The sequence below is a fragment of the Triturus cristatus genome, chromosome 6 (assembly GCF_964204655.1).
Source record: "Triturus cristatus chromosome 6, aTriCri1.1, whole genome shotgun sequence".
Taxonomy (NCBI): domain Eukaryota; kingdom Metazoa; phylum Chordata; class Amphibia; order Caudata; family Salamandridae; genus Triturus; species Triturus cristatus.
This window is the reverse complement of record NC_140589.1, coordinates 1,835,071,271-1,835,090,416: the sequence shown is the minus strand read 5'-3', so window position 1 is coordinate 1,835,090,416 and position 19,146 is coordinate 1,835,071,271. Positions and strand designations below refer to the sequence as shown.

General features: G+C 47.9%; 1 protein-coding gene across 1 annotated transcript in view; it reads right to left on the bottom strand.

Moving 5' to 3' along the window:
• Positions 1 to 18,299, bottom strand: part of ABHD1 (abhydrolase domain containing 1) — a 72,781-nt gene extending 54,482 nt beyond the window's left edge. Inside the window, exons 1-2 of the mRNA XM_085613258.1 lie at positions 17,805 to 18,299; positions 4,911 to 5,071 (exon numbers count right to left, since the gene is read on the bottom strand). Coding sequence (XP_085469384.1) covers positions 4,911 to 5,071; positions 17,805 to 17,924 — 281 coding nt within the window. The 5' untranslated portion in view covers positions 17,925 to 18,299. The remainder of the gene's footprint in view (positions 1 to 4,910; positions 5,072 to 17,804) is intronic.
• Between the last annotated feature and the right edge of the window lie 847 nt (positions 18,300 to 19,146).

Here is a 19,146-nt window from a genome sequence, read left to right as displayed (position 1 = left end):
GACCGCCCCGCTCCCCAGAACCCAAATAGTAGATTTACGCTCATTCATACGCGGGCCCGTAGTCTCCCCAAACACCTGCATAATGCGTAGCAACCGCGGGCCAGTCCTATCTAGTTGTGTAAGAAAGAATAACACATCGTCGGCAATACGATCTGACAGGCCATCCGCCCACTCGAACCCCGATACTTGCGCGTCAACCCGCACCCATGCCGCCAGGGGCTCCATCGCCAGAGCGAACAAATAGGGTGACAGAGGACACCCCTGTCTAGTGCCGCGACCAATAGGGAAGACAGCGGAGACAGAGCCCGCCACTCTCACAGATGCAGTAATGTCCGTGTAGAGTAGAGTCAAGTAGGAGAGAAAACGAAGGCCCTAGGTTTAGTCGACGCAGGAGGGCAAACAAATATGTCCAGCTTAAGGAGTCGAATGCCCGATCCATATCCGCAAGTAATAATGCCGCATGGACCCCCAAACGACCCGCAGCCGCTATGGCCGCATGCGCCCTGCGTATATTGTGGCGGGTCGCCCGCTGGGGCATAAATCCGGCCTGGTCGGGGTGTATAAGAGACGAGATGTGGGGACGGAGGCGATTGGCAAGTGCTTTTGCCAAGACCTTGGCCTCCACGTTGAGAAGGGAGATGGGGCGATAAGAGGCATGATGCTCAGGGGGCCAACCGGGTTTATGAAATACCACGACCTCCGCGTGTCGCCAATCACTGGCTGCCCGCCTCCCTGGCCTCCTCCACCACTCTGCAAAAGTGAGGGCCCAGCTGTATCTCTTAAAGAATTCATTCGGGAATCCATTGGGACCCGGTGCCTTACCAGACTGCAACTCCTGAAGAGCGGAGGTTAATTCGTCCGCCGTGAACGGACGGTCGAGCTCCGCACTCACGTCGTCTGTCAGAGTCTTGGGTGGAAGATCATCCAAGAACCGGTCAATAGCCTCAGCCGGCAAACATTCTCGGGGCGCATAAAGCTCCGCATAGTATTCCGCAAAGCTCTCAGCAATAGTCAACGGGTCCGATATCGGCAATCCCTCAGGCCCAACAACCCCCGGGAGAGTGAGGGGCCGCGTCGCTCCCTGGCACAGTCTATGCAGGAGTTTACTGGATTTGTCCCCCCACTGGTAAATTCTGCTGCGGGTCGCCAACCACGCCTGACGGGCCTCATCTAGCAAAAGAGAGGAGAGCTCCCGCTGCGCCAGCAACAACTGGCGGCGGGCCTGTCGTCCCTCCGGGCCTCCACTGCGCTCCTCTAGTTCCAAAATCTTTGCCTCCGCCCGCACGAGCGAGTCTCTACGGGCCCTGCGCGCCGAGGCACAGTAGGAGATATCAACCCCGCGGAGCATGGGCTTCATTGCTTCCCACAGGGACGCCGCCGTCGACACCGTCCCCAGATTACGCTGCAGGTACTGATCTACAGCGTCCCCCATGTGTGCCCTATATTGCGCTTGTTGGAGGTTCCAGACAGAACGACGCCATCGGAATGGACCTTGTTTGGGGCCGACACGCAGCGTAACCGCTACTGGCGAGTGGTCCGAAAGCCCTCGGGGGAGTATGTCCGCCGCCACCACCCTGCCCGCGTCGTCCTGAGACACAAAGATACAATCAATACGGGAGAGGGAGTCGTGGACCGCCGAAAGGTATGTGAAACCCGGGGACCCGCCATGCAACCTGCGCCACGGGTCATCCCATTCCTGACCCATCATAAGAGAGTGGAGTTTGGTCGAGCCGCCCCCGGCCGGGGCGCCTTCGGGCCTCCGTCTGTCAAGGGCCAGATCCGGTACATCATTCCAGTCACCTCCGACCACCGCTAATCCCTTCGGTATATCCGCCCATACAATCAGAAGCTTTTCAACAAAACTCCAGGACAGCGGTGGTGGGGCGTACACGCTCCCAAAGATCACCGGAGCCCCCCACAATTCCCCTTGTACAAAAATATATCTTCCCTGCGTATCGGTCCACGCTTTAACATGCTGGTAGGGAACTCGCCTATGGACCAGCACGGCCACTCCTCGGGAACCCCGCACAAAGCCCGCATGGAACACCTGCGCATAACCAAACCTTTGAAAGCACAGCGCCTTCGTCCCCATAAGGTGTGTCTCCTGGAGCATCAGGATGTCAGCCCCTGCGCGCTTGGCCTGTTTAAGGAGAGCGCCACGCTTAATCTTATCCAGCGCACCTCTAATATTCCAGCTCAAAATGCGCAGGGACCCCAGGGGACCTAGCAATCTACCCGTTTCTACGGCCATGGCAAACCATCAGAGACCCGCCGAATCCCAGCTGTCCAGGATCCGTCCCACGGTGCAGCCCCAACCCACGATAAGACAGTGCGATAAGAAAACAGCAACAATCCCCAACGCAACCCCTACACCCCCCTCCCCCACCCCGTACCTCAAAAACAGTGAAGTACCTGTTGCGGCAGGCAGTGCCAGCAGACCCCAACAGGGGGTACCACCCCACGCCCACCAATGGATCCCCAACTTACAGTCCATTAACCCTCAGTCTCCATCCCTTCTTGGCAAGACCGATCGGGATGGCAGCCCAAGCAAAGCTCCCCTGGCCACAACGTATACGACTGTCTAAGAGACATGACGTTACATATGGAAGGGAATCAATCCACTGGCGCCTCCTGTTCCAGCGCCGGCCCCCCGCCCGCGCGTGCCCCCCCAGACCTGGACCGCCGTCTGGACCTGTTTTTTTCATTTTTAAGGTGAGTTAAGATCTTTTTATCAAAACTAACTATAACATCAATTTAACCTTTGTTTTTCCCAGTGAAGAAAAAAATATATGTATTTATTTAGTTACATTTTTACCTCAGGTACACTGTGCCTCTTTTTCGCCAGTGCACTGCAATGTGTGAGGCAAACCAGAACCATAAATCACCATTTCTCTTACTCACAGGGAAAAAGATGCGACACTCGGTGGGTCACTTTTTTTTCTACTTTTCACAACACCTGCTGCTTTTCATCCGTACTAGAACCCACCTCAAAAAGGTATAGGATAGCAAGAAACGCTTACTTATTAGTAGATACAGCAAAATGTCCTTCACTGGTTGCATAAATAGCAAAGTATAGTGGAACTACTCGGTACTACCCAAAAGTCCCTTACTACCTTTTTTGTATATTTTATGTGGCACTCTAAGCCTCTAAGGGTATTGTCTTGACTTATACTGGGTGCTCTCTTGTGTCTTGATAAATCTATACCTCTCTGATGAGCTGTAACTGGAGAGAAACGTCCGGGGTTGCTTTTATTCATTCTAGGTTCACTTGGATGATATTTTACTAATCCAAAAATGTAATAAGGTGTCTGGCATTAAAAAAGGTTTTTGTCATTTTCCAGCTTGGCGTGGAGGGCACTTGCTAATCCTATGCTTAAAGACTTTGATGGAAAAAACGGTAAAAGGCTTTATCACTCTCTAGCTCGGCATGGATGACACTGTGCTAATCTTATGCTCAAAACTTCTGCCAGAGATTTGAGATGAGCTGTTTCAGAGTGTTGATGGTGTTGTAGGGTGCTCCAAATAAAAGAGCTGCTCTCTCCCTGAACATGGGAACTACCCAGAGCTCCCTGCTTCTTTTTTTGCATAATTTATGCAGCACTCCAAGCCTGAAATGGTATTGTCGAGAGAGATTTTTTTCTCAAGAAATATAAATGTGAACTTTAGAAAAGTAAATCTATACTTTCCTAAATATACTTACAATCCCAATGTAGTGGTAATTGATATCCTAGATTCGATATTTTGGAAGGATAGTATTAAAAACTCAATAAAGAAATAGAACATCACTCGAGGGCCTTCTACTCTGGCGGCTCCTTAAGCGCAACCTACATGTCACAGCTCGTGTCATCAAGCACTCGAAGTTACATTTGCATATCACCTCAGCTAGATGGTCCTCCACTGCCCAGCAAGCACCAGGCAAAGCTCTCTCAAACTTCTGGGTTCCCGCTGGTGACTTCTCAAAAATCTCCAGAGTGACTCACTGCTTGTCGCTTGCGTCCAAGTGGAAACTTTGGCAAGGTGTTCTTTCTGAAATGCTGCCACTCGCAGTTAATGCTTGTCAAAACAACATTGTCTGGTGGTTGGAGGAGGGTAAAGCTGCCTTTTATAGTACAGACTCACTCAAGGTGGCCGCCATAACGCCTGACCTCTGGCACGTCTCTCAGGAACTGTACAATTCTACTGATTTCAAACCTATAAATCCAGCCTCTTCCTACTTTCCATGCCAATAAGATTCTAACTTCAACTGTGATTGTCTCTTCCCTCAATTACTGCTCTTCTCTCTTACTTGCTTCCATCAAACCTAGTTTTAATGTTTCTGACAGACTCATTTTCCAACTTCCTCCCTCTTCTTCTTGAGCCCCTCTGCATCGACCTCTATTCCAGTAACGTATACTGTTCCGTATTCTCACTATCTTCTTCAAACGAATCCAGACCTTAGCTGCAGTTTATCTTGTCTCACTTTATGTTCCTATTCACCTTCTTCCATCCTCTTACCAGACCTCGCTTTAAACCTGCTCTTCCTGTTCCTAATCACTGTTCGGTGCTTCCTCTCTGCTATGGAACCCTTGCCTCCTAAGCAGTGCTCTGCTGCAAATTAAAAAACCTTCCACAAAACCAAATTCATCTCTTCAGTTCCTCAATGCTAATTATTTCACGTCCTCATGTAATTCTTAATAAGATTGCCATTTGTAGATCTAATGTTTGCACAGTACTTCAGCGAGAGACCTCAAGAAGTTCACTAAAGTGAAAATTGTAATGAAAGTCAGGGGTTTTCTCAACGTTGACCTCCGTTTCTTTGCCTGCTCATCAAAGCCCGTCATTACATCGAAGTCCATGATCCCGCATAGGACACTGAAACCACATTTCCATGCTCGACCCACTAACATGTATGAAGGATTAGAAAAACCTACTTCCTGTAGGACAGCTGGGGCTTTGACTTTAGGAGGACTCTGAAGACCGTCTGGAGTCGCCCTCCAAAACACCAAGGCGTGGGGTAGAACTTCTCGGTGACAATCGGGCAGTACCTCTGCAAGAAGGACTTAAATGCAGGTCCTGCCACCAACTGGGGTCTCTAGAGCAGAGAAGGGGAAAAAAGGATTGTTGAGTGTTGTATTGAAGTTTCAACATATCAATACAAAAACCATGTACTGTACACACCAAGTAACACAGTTCTAGCACTAAATTTCATTCACGACTGAAAGGAACACAGTTTGTTAGACAAAGGAGGACTCCCCACACATGGCTTTGATAAGAAGAATAAGGAAACGCTTTCTCCTCAAAATGAACATTAGACAACTAAACCCCTCCACCGGGTACATTCTCAACCCCTCCGTAAATTAGCAATGCCGCCCCTCAGTGATTTCCAAAAGTTACAAAAAAATTATTTCAAAATTCTGTTCCATTGTGATGAAAGGTAACACAAGAAGAGGAGTTTTAGTAGATTCATAACTCCAGAGTTTGCTATGGTCACCTTAGGTCCCTCTTGTATGAAACAAATCTGGCATGACCCAGAACAGGCTTAGGGGAGAGGGCTAAGTAAAGAAATGTGCATTAGACAGTAAATATCTTCACATTTTCCAAAAGACCCCTAAAGCTTGGCTCTTTAGTATGCTTTGGGGGATCCGTTTCCTGGGGTTTAGATGAGGTCAGGAAAGGCAAACCTGCCATCATTCTTGGAGTGAGAAGTTTTGAGCCAGTCTACATTTTCTGTCATTCCTAACCAATCATCCTATGACCCAAACATATCTCTAAATCAGGATAGTGGGCAATATAATACACAGGAAAAGGTGTTTCATTTTTATGGCTGTAAGCCAGCGGAAGATCGGGAGTGCCACCTTTCGAAGTTGGATTTTATGCGTGGCCAAATAGGGTTTACTATTCACGTCATACAGCTGTGATAGAGAACCACATCTCCAATAACTTTATCTTATCCTTCTCCGAGGACACTCCAAGTCCTTTGGAGTCTTATTCCGTAGTCTGTATTTTGATTTTCTCATTTTGATTGGGTTCTATAAAGCGTGAGATCTGGCCTCTAGGCACTGACAGAATTGATTTAACAGTGATAGCCAGTTACAGAGTGAACACCAACTTTATCTTTTGAGGTTCTATCAGAGCTGGAGATGATCAGTTCTAGAACAAACAGCAATGCACTGGCAAAGAGTTCCAGATTTTACAAGTCTGGAAGGAAAGGTCTGGACCTCCCTGCTCAGCCTTTATATACTTTTCAACTATCAGAGTAGAAGCATGATCCAGACTATCGGAATAATCGAGTTTCGGTCCGACCGTGGAATAAATGACAGTGAAGTGCATGTGCTTGGGTAGGAAATTCAGAATTTTCCTCTTAGTTCTAAGAGTCAGGAAGGATTGAGATGTATATTTAGAGACATAAGCAGAGAAAGATAAGAGAATCATCAAAAATGACAACTACACTGTGAGCATATCCGACTGATCCGGGGCAGTTTCTCAACCCTTTGGGTCAATATTTAGACTAAGTAGAAATTTCAAGGCCAAATATGATTTCAGCCTAATTTAAATTTGATTTTAAGTGACTACTCCTCAGGAATTTAAAGACAGCAAACATGAAATTCTGTAAGTTGGATTTAAGTCCTTACGGAATCCAGTTGACTTTTAATATGATTTGTTATTTGAAGAACGACTCAAGAGGGTTGGGCTGAGAGAAGACCCTTGAGCAGTGCCACAAGTAACCGCTCCATAAAACAAGTATTGGCATAGCCAATAGGTTTCGCCTTTGGGACCTTGTAAGTGTTTAGCCGGAGCTATTGGCTTTGCCAATAATTAGGTAATACTGTCACAAAATGTGTGGCATAATTTGGCTTTTGTTGACAAATAATTTACTCAAACTTGCCACATAATTTTGCTCTCTCTTGCTGCATAATTCCAGTGGCCTAGGTTGAAGGTAAAAGAGAAGCAGCTGGGGGCACTCACGTCAGGGGGTCACTTAGCAATCCATCAGGGTAAACAAATGCACATGTAGTATGTCAAATCACAAGATACCAAGAGATAAACTGAGAAGTCAAAGTTTTTTTTTACTTTCTATGTAACATAGGTCAAGTCTATTTATGCACCTGGATTTAGAAATTCAAGAATATCAATTAGCCATTACAAGAATAGCAAGTATATATATATATATATATATTTGCATTTAACAATAAATATTTATTACTAGCCAACCAAACTCATCTCAAAAGGATCCCAGTGTTAAAAGCAGTAAGACACTTACCTATCTACATAAAATAAAAATCTGTCATCGGCTTGTTAGATGCTGTGCTTCGCAGGAGACACATTAACCTTCTATACTACTTGGATTCAAATCTGGGACCTCACAAAACACAGATCTCTCCTACAAATGCGTTAACCTCCAGAGTTATCTCACCATTACTATTATTCCCTGAGATGTACTGTGCACCTGTACAGCAATTGCCTTAACCCACTCGAAATGACCGCAAGAATCAACCCACTTCCTAAAAACAAGGGACAAAAGTCACTAGAGGAATCACGATGTTAGATGACATGCATCGGAGTTTTATAGGGAATTCATGTTTATTGAGACATTGTGGTGAATGTAGCCGTTATAGCAGTCATGATGTATGCAGTATAGTTGTCATTTCACTTGTACAATTTGTCACACAAGTTAGTCAAAGTCAGTTAGCAACCTGGGCTTCGGGAAGTTAGTGAACATCTATTCAAGTAAATTCGTTTTGTGCTTCACGCTTAGTCAGGCACATGCTGGACAGGCCTCATGTAAATCAGACGTGCGGGGTGTACAGTATGTAATACTGATCCACAATTACACATTTGGCTGCAAGTTTTTGTTCAGATTAGAGAAGGTAATAATCATGCTTGTGGAAAGATATTTGCTGTCATTTACTAGTTCCTGTTTATCAGTTGGAGAGGATTTAATTTTCACAACAAAACTGCGTGGGAGAAAACAACAACAAATGCATGACACAAAACAACAAATCATACCAGACTGAATCAGTAACACCTGGCTCCCACAAAGTAGGATGCAACCCATCTGCAAAGTGCCGATGCGTCTCATCGGGGTCAGCAAGAGCTATATAAATGCTATACTATATACATTTCGACAAGGCCTATTGTATATTCGAAATCAGCTCCTCCCCTGTATCGGTTAGCTCCTCCTACGCACCTCGCATGTGACCCTCTACAAACTACCCTTAGCAGCTTCCGTGATGAAAGATACATTTAAGCTTACCATATGATTCTATGTCATAAGAGACAACAGGCTCTGGAACCGGCGTTCATTTTCCAAATGATTGTTTTCAAGTGTGTTATCTCAAAGGTTTGGAAACATACTAAAACTACCGCTCCCAGAATGCATGAGGCCAAGTTCGTAATGCCATGGAGTCATCTGGTAACCTTACTTGCCTCCATACACCTACATATACAAGTGACCCACACGGCTTCTTCTACAGTATACCATGATGTCTCAATAACTTCCACAGTTCAATCAACACAAACCCCAGTCAGCCTTCAAGAGCACCCCCCCAGCTCGCTGTACTGAAACATTCAGGTTCCTTTATTCCCCTCCAGTCAATATTACAAACCCCCGGACTCCTTATCCAGTTACACACCCTTCCCCTCCACCCTTACCTCGCGCTTGTTCACAGCCGGCATACAGCTCGCGACCTACGGGTTGACAGAAAGAATTGTACGCAGCCTCGGACACGCCCCCAGAAGCTGAAAGGGTAAGAGGCAAGCCTTCCGGCTTTACCTTTGGGCATTGAGCTGCCTTTCAACTTCATTGAGATAGCTTCCTTCGGCTGATGCAACTGCGGGAAAAGAACTACTACACGTGACAAAAGACACCCATGCCTGAATTTGCGCTTTCACCCATTGGCTGATGATAAATGGAAAGGCGCCCATTGCTACCGTATGCACATTCTCTGTCATGTGTATATTGACGGTTTCAATTTCTTTATAGTGTTGCTTAGCTCTTAGTACATGCGTTTGCCTCGGTAAAAAGACTCGTAAATTGAGACTTGAGTGTGCGGCATTTTAGTGTTGGAGCTAAAAAGGGGGCCAGAGACGAGAACAAATAAACGAGCAGCAGCCGCGGCAGAAGTGTCATGTGACACGGCATGGCCTGATGGAGTGAGAGGAGAGGAGTGCAGTCGTAGGGAGCTCGGGAGTGAGCAGCAGCCAGCTGGCAGCCTGTGCGCCCCTGCTCAAGGTATGTGAGGTATGCAGCTGGCACCCGGCTCCGCTGCTGCTCGCTCCCAAACTTCCTAGGCCAGGGGAGAGAGAAGGCGGGACATGCACCCGCCTTTGGCCAATTGCGTGCGGTCTTTCTTAGAAAGACGCACGCAAAGGCCAATAGAATGTGATGAAAATAAAAAGCACACGCACAAGCGTGTGTTCCGAGTTTAAATCCCTTACTAAAAGCCTCACAAAGCAGCGCATGTGCGCTAGTTCAGGCGAGACCTAAAAAGGGGAAATTGATAACTTGACAGCATGCTGCAGTCTGACAAAAACGAGGTGCTCCACTACCGAGCTTCGACTCTGATGCCGGTATTTGGCAATCTGTTGATAAGTATTGTGTGAGACACGGTGTGGGATGAACATATAGATCAGAAGGGATCAAGGTTGCTGAAGCCGTCAGTCTATCAGCATCCTACTGCCGAAAGTAGTCTGAGGTTGTTTGTGGTCCCTTCTGGAATTGGCCTTGCCTGGCAGTTTGAGATGGACTGCTTCCTGGGACCCATGCTGCATATTCTTAATTGCAATATTAATCTGATTGGAAGAGAGGACTGTGTTTACCTTGTCTTATACAGCTGGTTCTACCACATGCAGTAGTAGGTTGGTTTTAGAAAAGTTAAATTAAAGGTCCCAGCATGCTTGGTAATGGACACAGATATGTGTATATAGGTTACAGAACATACAATGAATTCCAGTTTCACTGGATCCCATTTGCCTCTCTGGTCATTAGTGCTGAATTATTTTAGCAGAAAACCCTGCAAGCATGAGTCACCGTGGTGACCATAGTATACAGCATTGCGCCACCTGAAAACATGTGCATATGTGACCCTTGAGGGTCCTGACACTGCACAGTATAGATGCAGCATCCACTCCCTCTGCCACGTGCCAAGTAATGTTCAAAGCCAGAATATAGACACACACAGGCACCATAACATTGCCCGCCATTACCACTCCTATCATTACCCGGTCATAATTACCTTGAAATACAATTAACTATATTTTTCCTCATCTTAATTTACCTTGAATGCCTATATCTAAAATTTTAAAATTATCTAATAATCTTCATGTGAGGCGCTCTACCTCATCACTACTGCCAACCCATAGCTCTTTCCCTTAACAATGATATTGCCTTATTTATTTTACGGTGTTAATATAGCACAACAACCATACTGCGAGAGCCTTGTGACGCTTAGGGAAACAGCAGTCGATCACCTTATACAGTGAACAGCCACATTTTCAGGGCTTTCCGGAAATGAACAATGGTTCGAGGCATGGGTGGAATTCTATCAAACTGCACCTTGAGCGTTGACGCTCTTTTTCCCTCAATTTGAGAATCTCGTTTTGGGGGTTACAAATAGTGCATTATGGGATATCAAGTTATGATGATGGTCATATTAGTAGAATTTCTTCCTCAGAAGTTTTGGACGCGCTTTGTGGAATGGTTTGAGATTAGCGGACGCTGATTTAAAGAGGAATCTTTCCTCAATGGGGTGCCAATGTACTTGCCGTATATAGTCCACAATGGAGCCATATTTCCTTAGGTTGACGATGCAGCTCACTAAGGTGTTCTGAAACAGTCTAATGCCTTCTTTGGATAGGCTCACACGGGCTCTGCCGCCAAAATCTAACTTGGATCAAACAAAGTAATTGGCCAGGAATACAATATTTGAAAAGAAAAGCAGCAGACAGATTTAATGCAGTGTGAGTATTTGGTTGAGAGAGGTTTTTGGAACTTCATTATTTTGCCTGCCTAGATTTAGATCAAAATCTATGAAGAAACCAGGACTTCTTACTGATTTGATCGGGTCTGCACAGATCCCATTGAGGTGGGTCATAGGCGAGAATCCTACCGGCATACTTTGCTGTTAATTGGAAGAATTTATGTTTTTGAAGGGTTTAATATAAGGGAGTTTATATTCATCCACGGCTTACAGCCTCGAAAGTCAGAGTCCTACTGGTGACTGGATACCCGGGATTGTCCTTAACATTGATTAGAATCCGAATACCCGTGGCATAAAAAAAAGGTATGTGACCACAATAAAATTCTTTAGAAGCACAGGAGTATATATGTTAAAAAGAAATGGGGAGATTGTTGAGCCTTGTGCCCCTGCCCCCGAATGAAGGGGCAGCGGCTGCAATAAAGTAGAATAAATGAAAACGTGATCATGTTCAATTCGCTATTTGAGAAGCCAAGCAAATAAAAGCGTAAAATTCGCCTCTGTGTCTTTAACAAAATCTAAACCTCCATTCACGGTCATTAGTGGAAGAGACTGCACTGCGGCTTCCAGTTCCAGATGGGCATTTTAGAACCAGTAGAACTTCACTTGCTTTTTTCTGCTGGACATACATAATCCAGATTCCAAAACACATATGCTGCGAGCCCTGAAGAACCATTAGCAACTGGTGAACTGGAATGCCTACCCAGGGGAGAGCTGTCAAGCCCCTATATATTCTCTACCAACGAGGGTACACGGTTTTAAAAAGATGTCATGCAGAGAAGGAACACAATGCAATGAATCATCCATCCGCTCCTGATGGGGGCATAACAAGTGCCTCTGTCTACGATGCTCTCTGGAAGGCACACACGGCATTGCTGCGGCCTCTGCAGAGCTCGAGGGCAGTGCTGCAGAGTCCCTGGTCTCAGTTACAAACACACCCCTGCAAGAAACAGGAAGCAGAGCCAGGCTCAAACCACATCACCTCCTAACCACTTCCTCCTCGCAGCCCTTACAGCCTGAGTTGTGTCGACACCTTGAAACAAGCTCACTTCTCCCAACCTACAGGTACAACGTTAAGACTCCTCCCCTCCACGAGTGCCTTTAAAGAACCACACTGTGGGATGGTTCTCTGCTGTCCCTGGTCCTGGGCGGGGTCTTCTCCTCCTGTGGGCTGTGCACGGTTCTGCTGCCTCCTGGGTAGCTGTACTCAGTGTTTCTGACTTCTCCTTGGTTTGCTTTTGATACCAAACTTAGCCAGGTGTACTTTTGTTCCCCCATTATTTTGTTTGGTTCCTGAACCTCTGGAGTGTGGGAGTCAGTGGAGGTCTCTCCCCTGTGCTCTGCTTGGGGCGCGGTGTGCCCGCTTGAGTAGGCAAATCACTGCAGGTGTCCTCAGGCCCTGTTTTTGCTGCCTCGTGGTCTGTTCTGGCTTTCTTCTCTCCCAGCATTACTGGAAGCGTGTGATGGGGCCCAAGACCGGCCGCTCCCTTAGCTTCCCTGGCTCTGATGCTGCTTGAAGGGGGTCAGCTACTGAGGGTGTCCCCACTTTTGTGACCACACTCCTCTGGGAACACTGGTTGTGCCTTCTGTCTTTCAGTTCCTAGTGCTTGCATGCCGCTTTGCGGTTTGCGCTTGCGTCTATGTTGATCTTCTGTGTTCGGTCTTTCCTTTTTGTGTCTGGGCTTTGTCCTTTCTTGGAGGCTACCTTGCTGGGTGATCGAAGCCGGTGACGCCTGCCTTGGTAGGTCTTTAGGGTGTACGGACTGGGGAGAGGAAGTGAGGAGGAGGGTATTGCTTGGATCACCAGCAAGCTCATTCCATTTCCTGCGGTTGGAGGTGGTTCATCAGATGTACACAAGGAGCGGGGAGAAGCTTAAACTGGTAGGAAGGCAGTGGGTACCCGTCTGCAGAGTGTGGAAACCTTATAGTAGAAATAATGCAAGTGATTAAAGCATTCCTCCTGTGACTACTCCACTGAGAGGGGCACATACTGTACTCCTAGTTTCTATTAAAGGAGGAAATACTACACGCCCCGTTCCTGTTTATACTCCTGAGAGGGGGCACAAGTAGCTGCCAAGTGGCCCCATGCCATATGTGACCCCTTCCTAAAGCCCCTCGTTTTATCTTAGAGCCGGTTGCATTCTAGGACCTGAAGTTTTGCTTGTAATATTGTAGGTCTAGGTTATGAAATTCCAGGATGAAAAGTGCTGAGGGTTCTCAGACCCCATGGGGGAGAGGGGGGCGGGGAGTCACAGGCCAGGCATGGGGTACTGGGCCCCAACCGTGGCGGTTGACGTAGTTTCCTTGGAGTCCATCCTGTTTTCACTCTGCAAACTGGGCCACGTTCACCCTTTCTGCACTTGGCTCTCAGAGTACCGAGGGGGATCATCGAAGGTGTCTGAGGGAGGTTGGGGGTCTGGGAGGAGGGGGTTGCAGATCGGGACTCAGAACTCAATCACACAACAGGTGCCATAATGTAATGTCTGGTCCAATCCCTGGCCTTTTAGAAAAAGGTCAGTATTTTAACCACAACACAAGTTAATATGGTACATCCGAGCACGCAAATCTACAGGGATACACTGCTAGGCTCTTTACGGAATAAAAACACACATGGGAAAGACCTCCCCAAGGTAAAATCAGCCCCTGTGCCCTCCCTACTCTATGCGGATGATGCTGCGCTGATGGCCTGAATGGCCAATGGGTCAAAAATTCTTGTTGATCTTTTTGTCAACCTAATGGTATGGGCTGGAGGTGCATAGCAGCAAAACATATGACATGGTATGTGGGAGAAATGCAAGGTGGTTAGTCCCTTGCTTTGCAAATACATATTTTCAGATTATAAGATTGAGGTTCAGGCACTGTTCCATGGTGCCTTTTCCGTCCCAGGACCCATAGTGGACTGACCAGAGAATATTGTGGGATTGAACCAACAATTCTATGCACTGTAATATGATACGGCCCACCTCCTTCACTACAGAATTGAGCAAAGAAAGGAGTCTGTAGCATGTGGGATCTTGTCTTTTTCCTTTTTCAAAAACAGGAACTATAACTGCTGATTCCTAAGTCAGACGAGACCTATCTGTACGGCAGCTTTCAGAATGTTTGTTAAGCTAGGGGCCCAGAAATGGGATTCGGCCTTATAAAGGTCCACAGGTATCCCATCCGGGTCGGGGGCTTTCTTGGACAGGCTCCCTTATTGCCGCGCACACCTCTTCAAGGTCAAACTGATCTCAATGGGTTACGCTCATTATCGTCATCCATCGCCAGAGAGGCATCAGAACCATGAGCATCGACCTTTTGAAGCGGGATACAGATTGCTCTGGTCTAATGATAGAACCAATATCGTCCGGGGCGGTCAGGGTGGGTTGCTAACCATTTACAATTGGCCCAAAAGCCCCTTGAATCCCGGGAGTCGCAGGTAAGCAGCAATTGCTCCCAGGAGGACTCTAAGTTCAGCTTTCCACTTCTTGACTGCCTGTTTATAGCCCTTCCTCGCCACTATTGTGGCCTGCTGGTTGTGAGGGCTTGCGTTAAGAGCCTCCCAGAGTTGGTTGTTGGCCACTCTACAAGTTTTATCAAACCAGCCGCATTGTACAGCTGGGCACCGACCCACCACCACCCTTATGATGATGTTAGTTGAAACATTCAATTGGAAAAAGGCGTCCAAGATCACTACAGGGGGTGGTTCAATAGCTAGCAGATGTTCATCAATAAGGCTTAAATTGGATTTAACTACGGTCTCAAATAAGGCGGAAATTGGGAGGTAACGCCACCAAATCCTTATCCCCTTGGACGGTAAGCCTGTCATGCACAAGCGCACGCAGTGTCCGGGCTGAGACCTGGAGGAGCGGTCACCCTTATTTCAAAGGGGTAAAGATCACCAAATCCAGTATCATGTACAACTCCTGGGCTTACTAAATTCACAAGGGACCTGGAAATAAAAACAGTCAATCATCATTCCTCTACCCAAACAAAACATTTAGGTATGTCCCTCGTCAAACGGCCTCCCACAAAAATCACACTAAAAATGCCAACGTGCCCAAGGGCTTCAGACAGCTCCCGCCACCTAGAGTCACAAATGGGTGTGGTGAGAGGGGAATCGCCAACAGTAAAAGGGCTACCTCCATTTTGATATGCACCCAGCTTTGCATTAAAATCCCCTGCCAAGATAACGTTAAAAACCTTAAAATAAGAAAGTGACCTAGCTTTGAAAATTGATAATGCCTGAAATAACACCCTGATCTGACACCCAAGGTCCCTGGCTAAGTTAAAGAAATTTACCAAAAAGAAATGCGAGTCCCATGAAGAGACCACCCATAAAATCTGAATCCCTGTATGACTGATGGGAAGAGGAACAAACTTTAGCTGCATAGAAACAGGGATCAGAACGGCCAGGCCTCCACGCGCTCTATGACCAGGAAAAGGTGTCGCTGCTATGTTGTGGCTTCGGAATCAAATGATGGAGACTCATTTTGCCTTATGGGTAATAAACAAGGAGCTGGGGTACAAACACTAGAGATACTCAGATGAGGGGCAGGAGGACAGTCAGTCACTCTGTTCTAAGCCAGCTAGGGTCTTGGCGCAGGTGATGGCCCCTCCCAGCAGGTGATGCTGCCTCCAGGCAGGACATAAACCACAATAAGTTAAAAGTTCTACATTAGGCTCTCATCAGCCTTCCAGGATGGGCCCTGACGGGAAAACAAAGGACCCAAGCTCTCCAGAGAAATTTCTCTTTCACAGGCAACTGTCTCTTTGAAGTCACCCCCACTCCTCCTCTATCCACCAAGTAGCAGTGCTCTGGAAGGACTAATCACCAACCCTTTGCTAAATAGAGTACATACAATGTCTAAAGGCAGTCCTGTCTACAGTCCGCTACACTTCTGTGCCCAGTTACACCCTTATCTTCCTGAATGCAGGCAACACACGTCCACTGTCTGGGGGCTCTTGCACAGAGTCCATCTTGAAGCCATGTCAGACCAGGAGCAATCCAACATGGACGCCACTAGTAACAGCATGCATACACTCATGCGAACAGGACAGCCCTACTGCCACTCATGCACATGTCCGCGACCTTCAAACAGTGACGTCAGCGGGGGAGGGGGTGCATGGCACGGGTGTAACTGTACACTAGGGGGCCTGTAAGCATTGTACTTGTATGGCTGACCAGGTAAACAAGGTCTGTCCAGCTATTGATCATTAAAACATGGCATGCGCTGCCTGTCACTGTACATGGCCAGGGGCACAGAAGGGACTCTCGTGCCCAGCCAAGGGTACACTTTTGGCACCGTCCACGACCTCAAACTCAGGCTCTGGGCCTTGGTGCCAAACGTGGGCCTAGGACTCCAGCGCGTACACAGGATCCATGCACGCTCAGGATGCCAGACTCCCCCGCAGTTGAGTAGTGCAGGGGGGCACGTACTTTGCTGGTCAGGTGGATACTCCCTTCCCAACAATGGTTAAACCGACAGGACTGGATGTCGGTGTTGCTTAGGACATGATGCCATCTGACAATAGGGTGGTGCACACCGTTTCTTTTTAATAAATACACCTTATACATAACTGCGAATCGCTGGGGACACTGTGTTCCACTTCTGGGATAACATTTCATTGAATAATGCATTCTGGGAGTTGTAGTCTTGGGTCACTTAAATAAATGACCTAAGTATCATCTTGTTATGTTTGGTGGAAAATCACGGTGTTTCAATGGCATAGCCCTGGGGACAGAGACATCTGAGAAACCTAGACAGACTAGACTCTGCTGAGAGTGGGCCCCGGGCACACAGTGGTCTCACGTCCTGCTGGCAGCAAGCACACCCTGTCTGACCTTCTTTCCGCCGCAGGAGACAGGCTGCACTCGTGTTTCCTCGATGCCAGGGAGAGAACAGAGGTTCCCTGAGAGCTGCAGGCACACAGCCACTGGCAGGAAGCAGGGAACATTTGAGACAGACACACCGACACTACTCCAGGGCGTAGGAAATGTGAGCCAGGCACACTCTTGCCCATTCCAGAAAACAGCTGAGTCAGACCCACTCTCACCCACCCAAGAGGGCAGAATAGAGCCCAGCCAGTCACACTGTCACCATCCCGGGAGTAAGCAAACACCCAGCCCTGGGGCAGGAAGCATCTTAGCCCGGCACACTGTGCCCTATCCAGCGAGTAGGAAGCAGCTGAGTACGGCACACTCTCACCCACCAAAGGGGGCAGGGAGCAGCACTCTCGCCCAACAAAGGGAGCAAGAAGCAGCAGTCTCACCGGAAGCAGCGCTCTCACCCACCAAAGGGAGCACAACACAGCGCTCTCACCCAACAAAGGGAGCAAGAAGCAGCAGTCTCACCGGAAGCAGCGCTCTCACCCACCAAAGGGAGCACAACACAGCGCTCTCACCCAACAAAGGACGCAAGAAGCAGCGTTCTCACTCACCCAACAAGAAAGCAGGAAGCAGCGCTCTCACCCACCAAAGGGGGTAGGGAGCGATACTCTCATCCACCAGGGGAGCAGAAAGCGGCGACCTCACTTACCAAAGGGACAGTACTCTCACCCACCAAAGGGACAGCACTCTCACCCACCAAAGGGAGCAGAAAGCAGCACTCTCACCCACCAAAGGGAGCAGGAAGCAGCGCGCTCATCCACTAAAAGGACAGCGCTCTCATCCACCCCAGGGAGCAGATGACCTGGCACTCTCCCCCACCCCAGGAGCAGGACGCAGCTGAGCCCGGCACTCTATACCACTCAGGGTGCAGGAAGCAGTACTCTCACCAACGCCAGGAGCAGCACTCTCACCAACCCCAGGAGCAGCACTCTCACCAACCCCAGGAGCAGGACGCAGCTGAGACCGGCACTCTCACCCACCTTTGGGACGCAGGCCCAGTAGTAGCAGAGGTAGGCGGTGCTGACACCCAGTATCAGGGGCAAGGGCCTGCCCCAGTTGGGCAGCAAGGCATCGTGCACGATCTGCGTGTACCCGAGCATCCTTCGCTCTCGGCGCCTCCAGCGAGCAGCGCACACTTCAGCCCGCACCGGTATCTGCCCACCGCAGCTGCCTGACGTGCCCGCGACAGGGGCCACGAGTGGGAGGTTTAACCGGAAGCGACAATAAATCCCGTCATAACTTCAAGGTGCCGCGCCTGTCCTCGGGGCTTCAAGTGCGGGTGATCAAGGCGCCCTCTCGGCGGATGCAGGCATCCTCGCAGGCAGCTCTGCCCGAACCAGCGCCCATGTTTGTGAGGGTCAGGGAGCCTGCCATGGCACTGCCCTCGCGGACTGCCGGTGTCTCTGCTGGGCACCCCCTCTCACCCTGGAACACTTCCTGCAGCCGCAGCAGCAGTGCATCGAAGCTTTCACGTCTCCGAGGTACAGGCACGAGCAGCTCATTCAGGCCAGGAGGCAGCTGTGCATTCTGGGACATGTGTCCATGTTTATATTATTATATAAAATCAGGTCTACAAATCTATCTCAGAATGAAAAACGATTTCTGAGACTGTCTGAACTGCTAATGCCTTAATCTGGAGAATCTGAGAACTCTCAGATGAAAGTGATAGTCTTACATGTTAGGTTAAATTAGAGAGAGGTACACACTTAAGATACAATGACTATTCTCAACACAAGGGAAATATGGAAGCAGCTCATAGCAATCAAAATATTTAATATTTACCGAGTGTGTGTGTATAGGAGCTTACACTTTAAAGAAGCCGGTCTGTCAATAAAGTCACAACACGTCTCAAAACCTCAGGTGACATCGTTAAACAAAGAGACATTCTAGAAGCCCTACTGGTTGGGCAAACAACCTTTACAATGCAGTAATTAGCAGCAGCACCTTTACCACACATTTTTTACCACGCAAATATTTACCGCGCATATGCCTTTACAGTGCATGCCTTTACCACACAAGGTAAGTTATTTTATCTATCTATTGTACACTGAAAAAAACAAAGGTTACAGGGACGTTATAGTTGGGAGTTAGGCTCAGATTTCACTCATACACAACCAGTGAAATTGAGCAATTTTAGTACCTGAGCTAACTATAACTTATGTACCTGAGCAAACTATAGCTTATGTCCCCGTAATGTACCGCTTATGACCTCACATATTACATCAGTGATGACATGGTCAGTGACATCACTGATTAAATCACTGATGACATCTCAAATGACATCACTGATTAAATCATCCAGTGATGTGAGTGTTTTCTAAG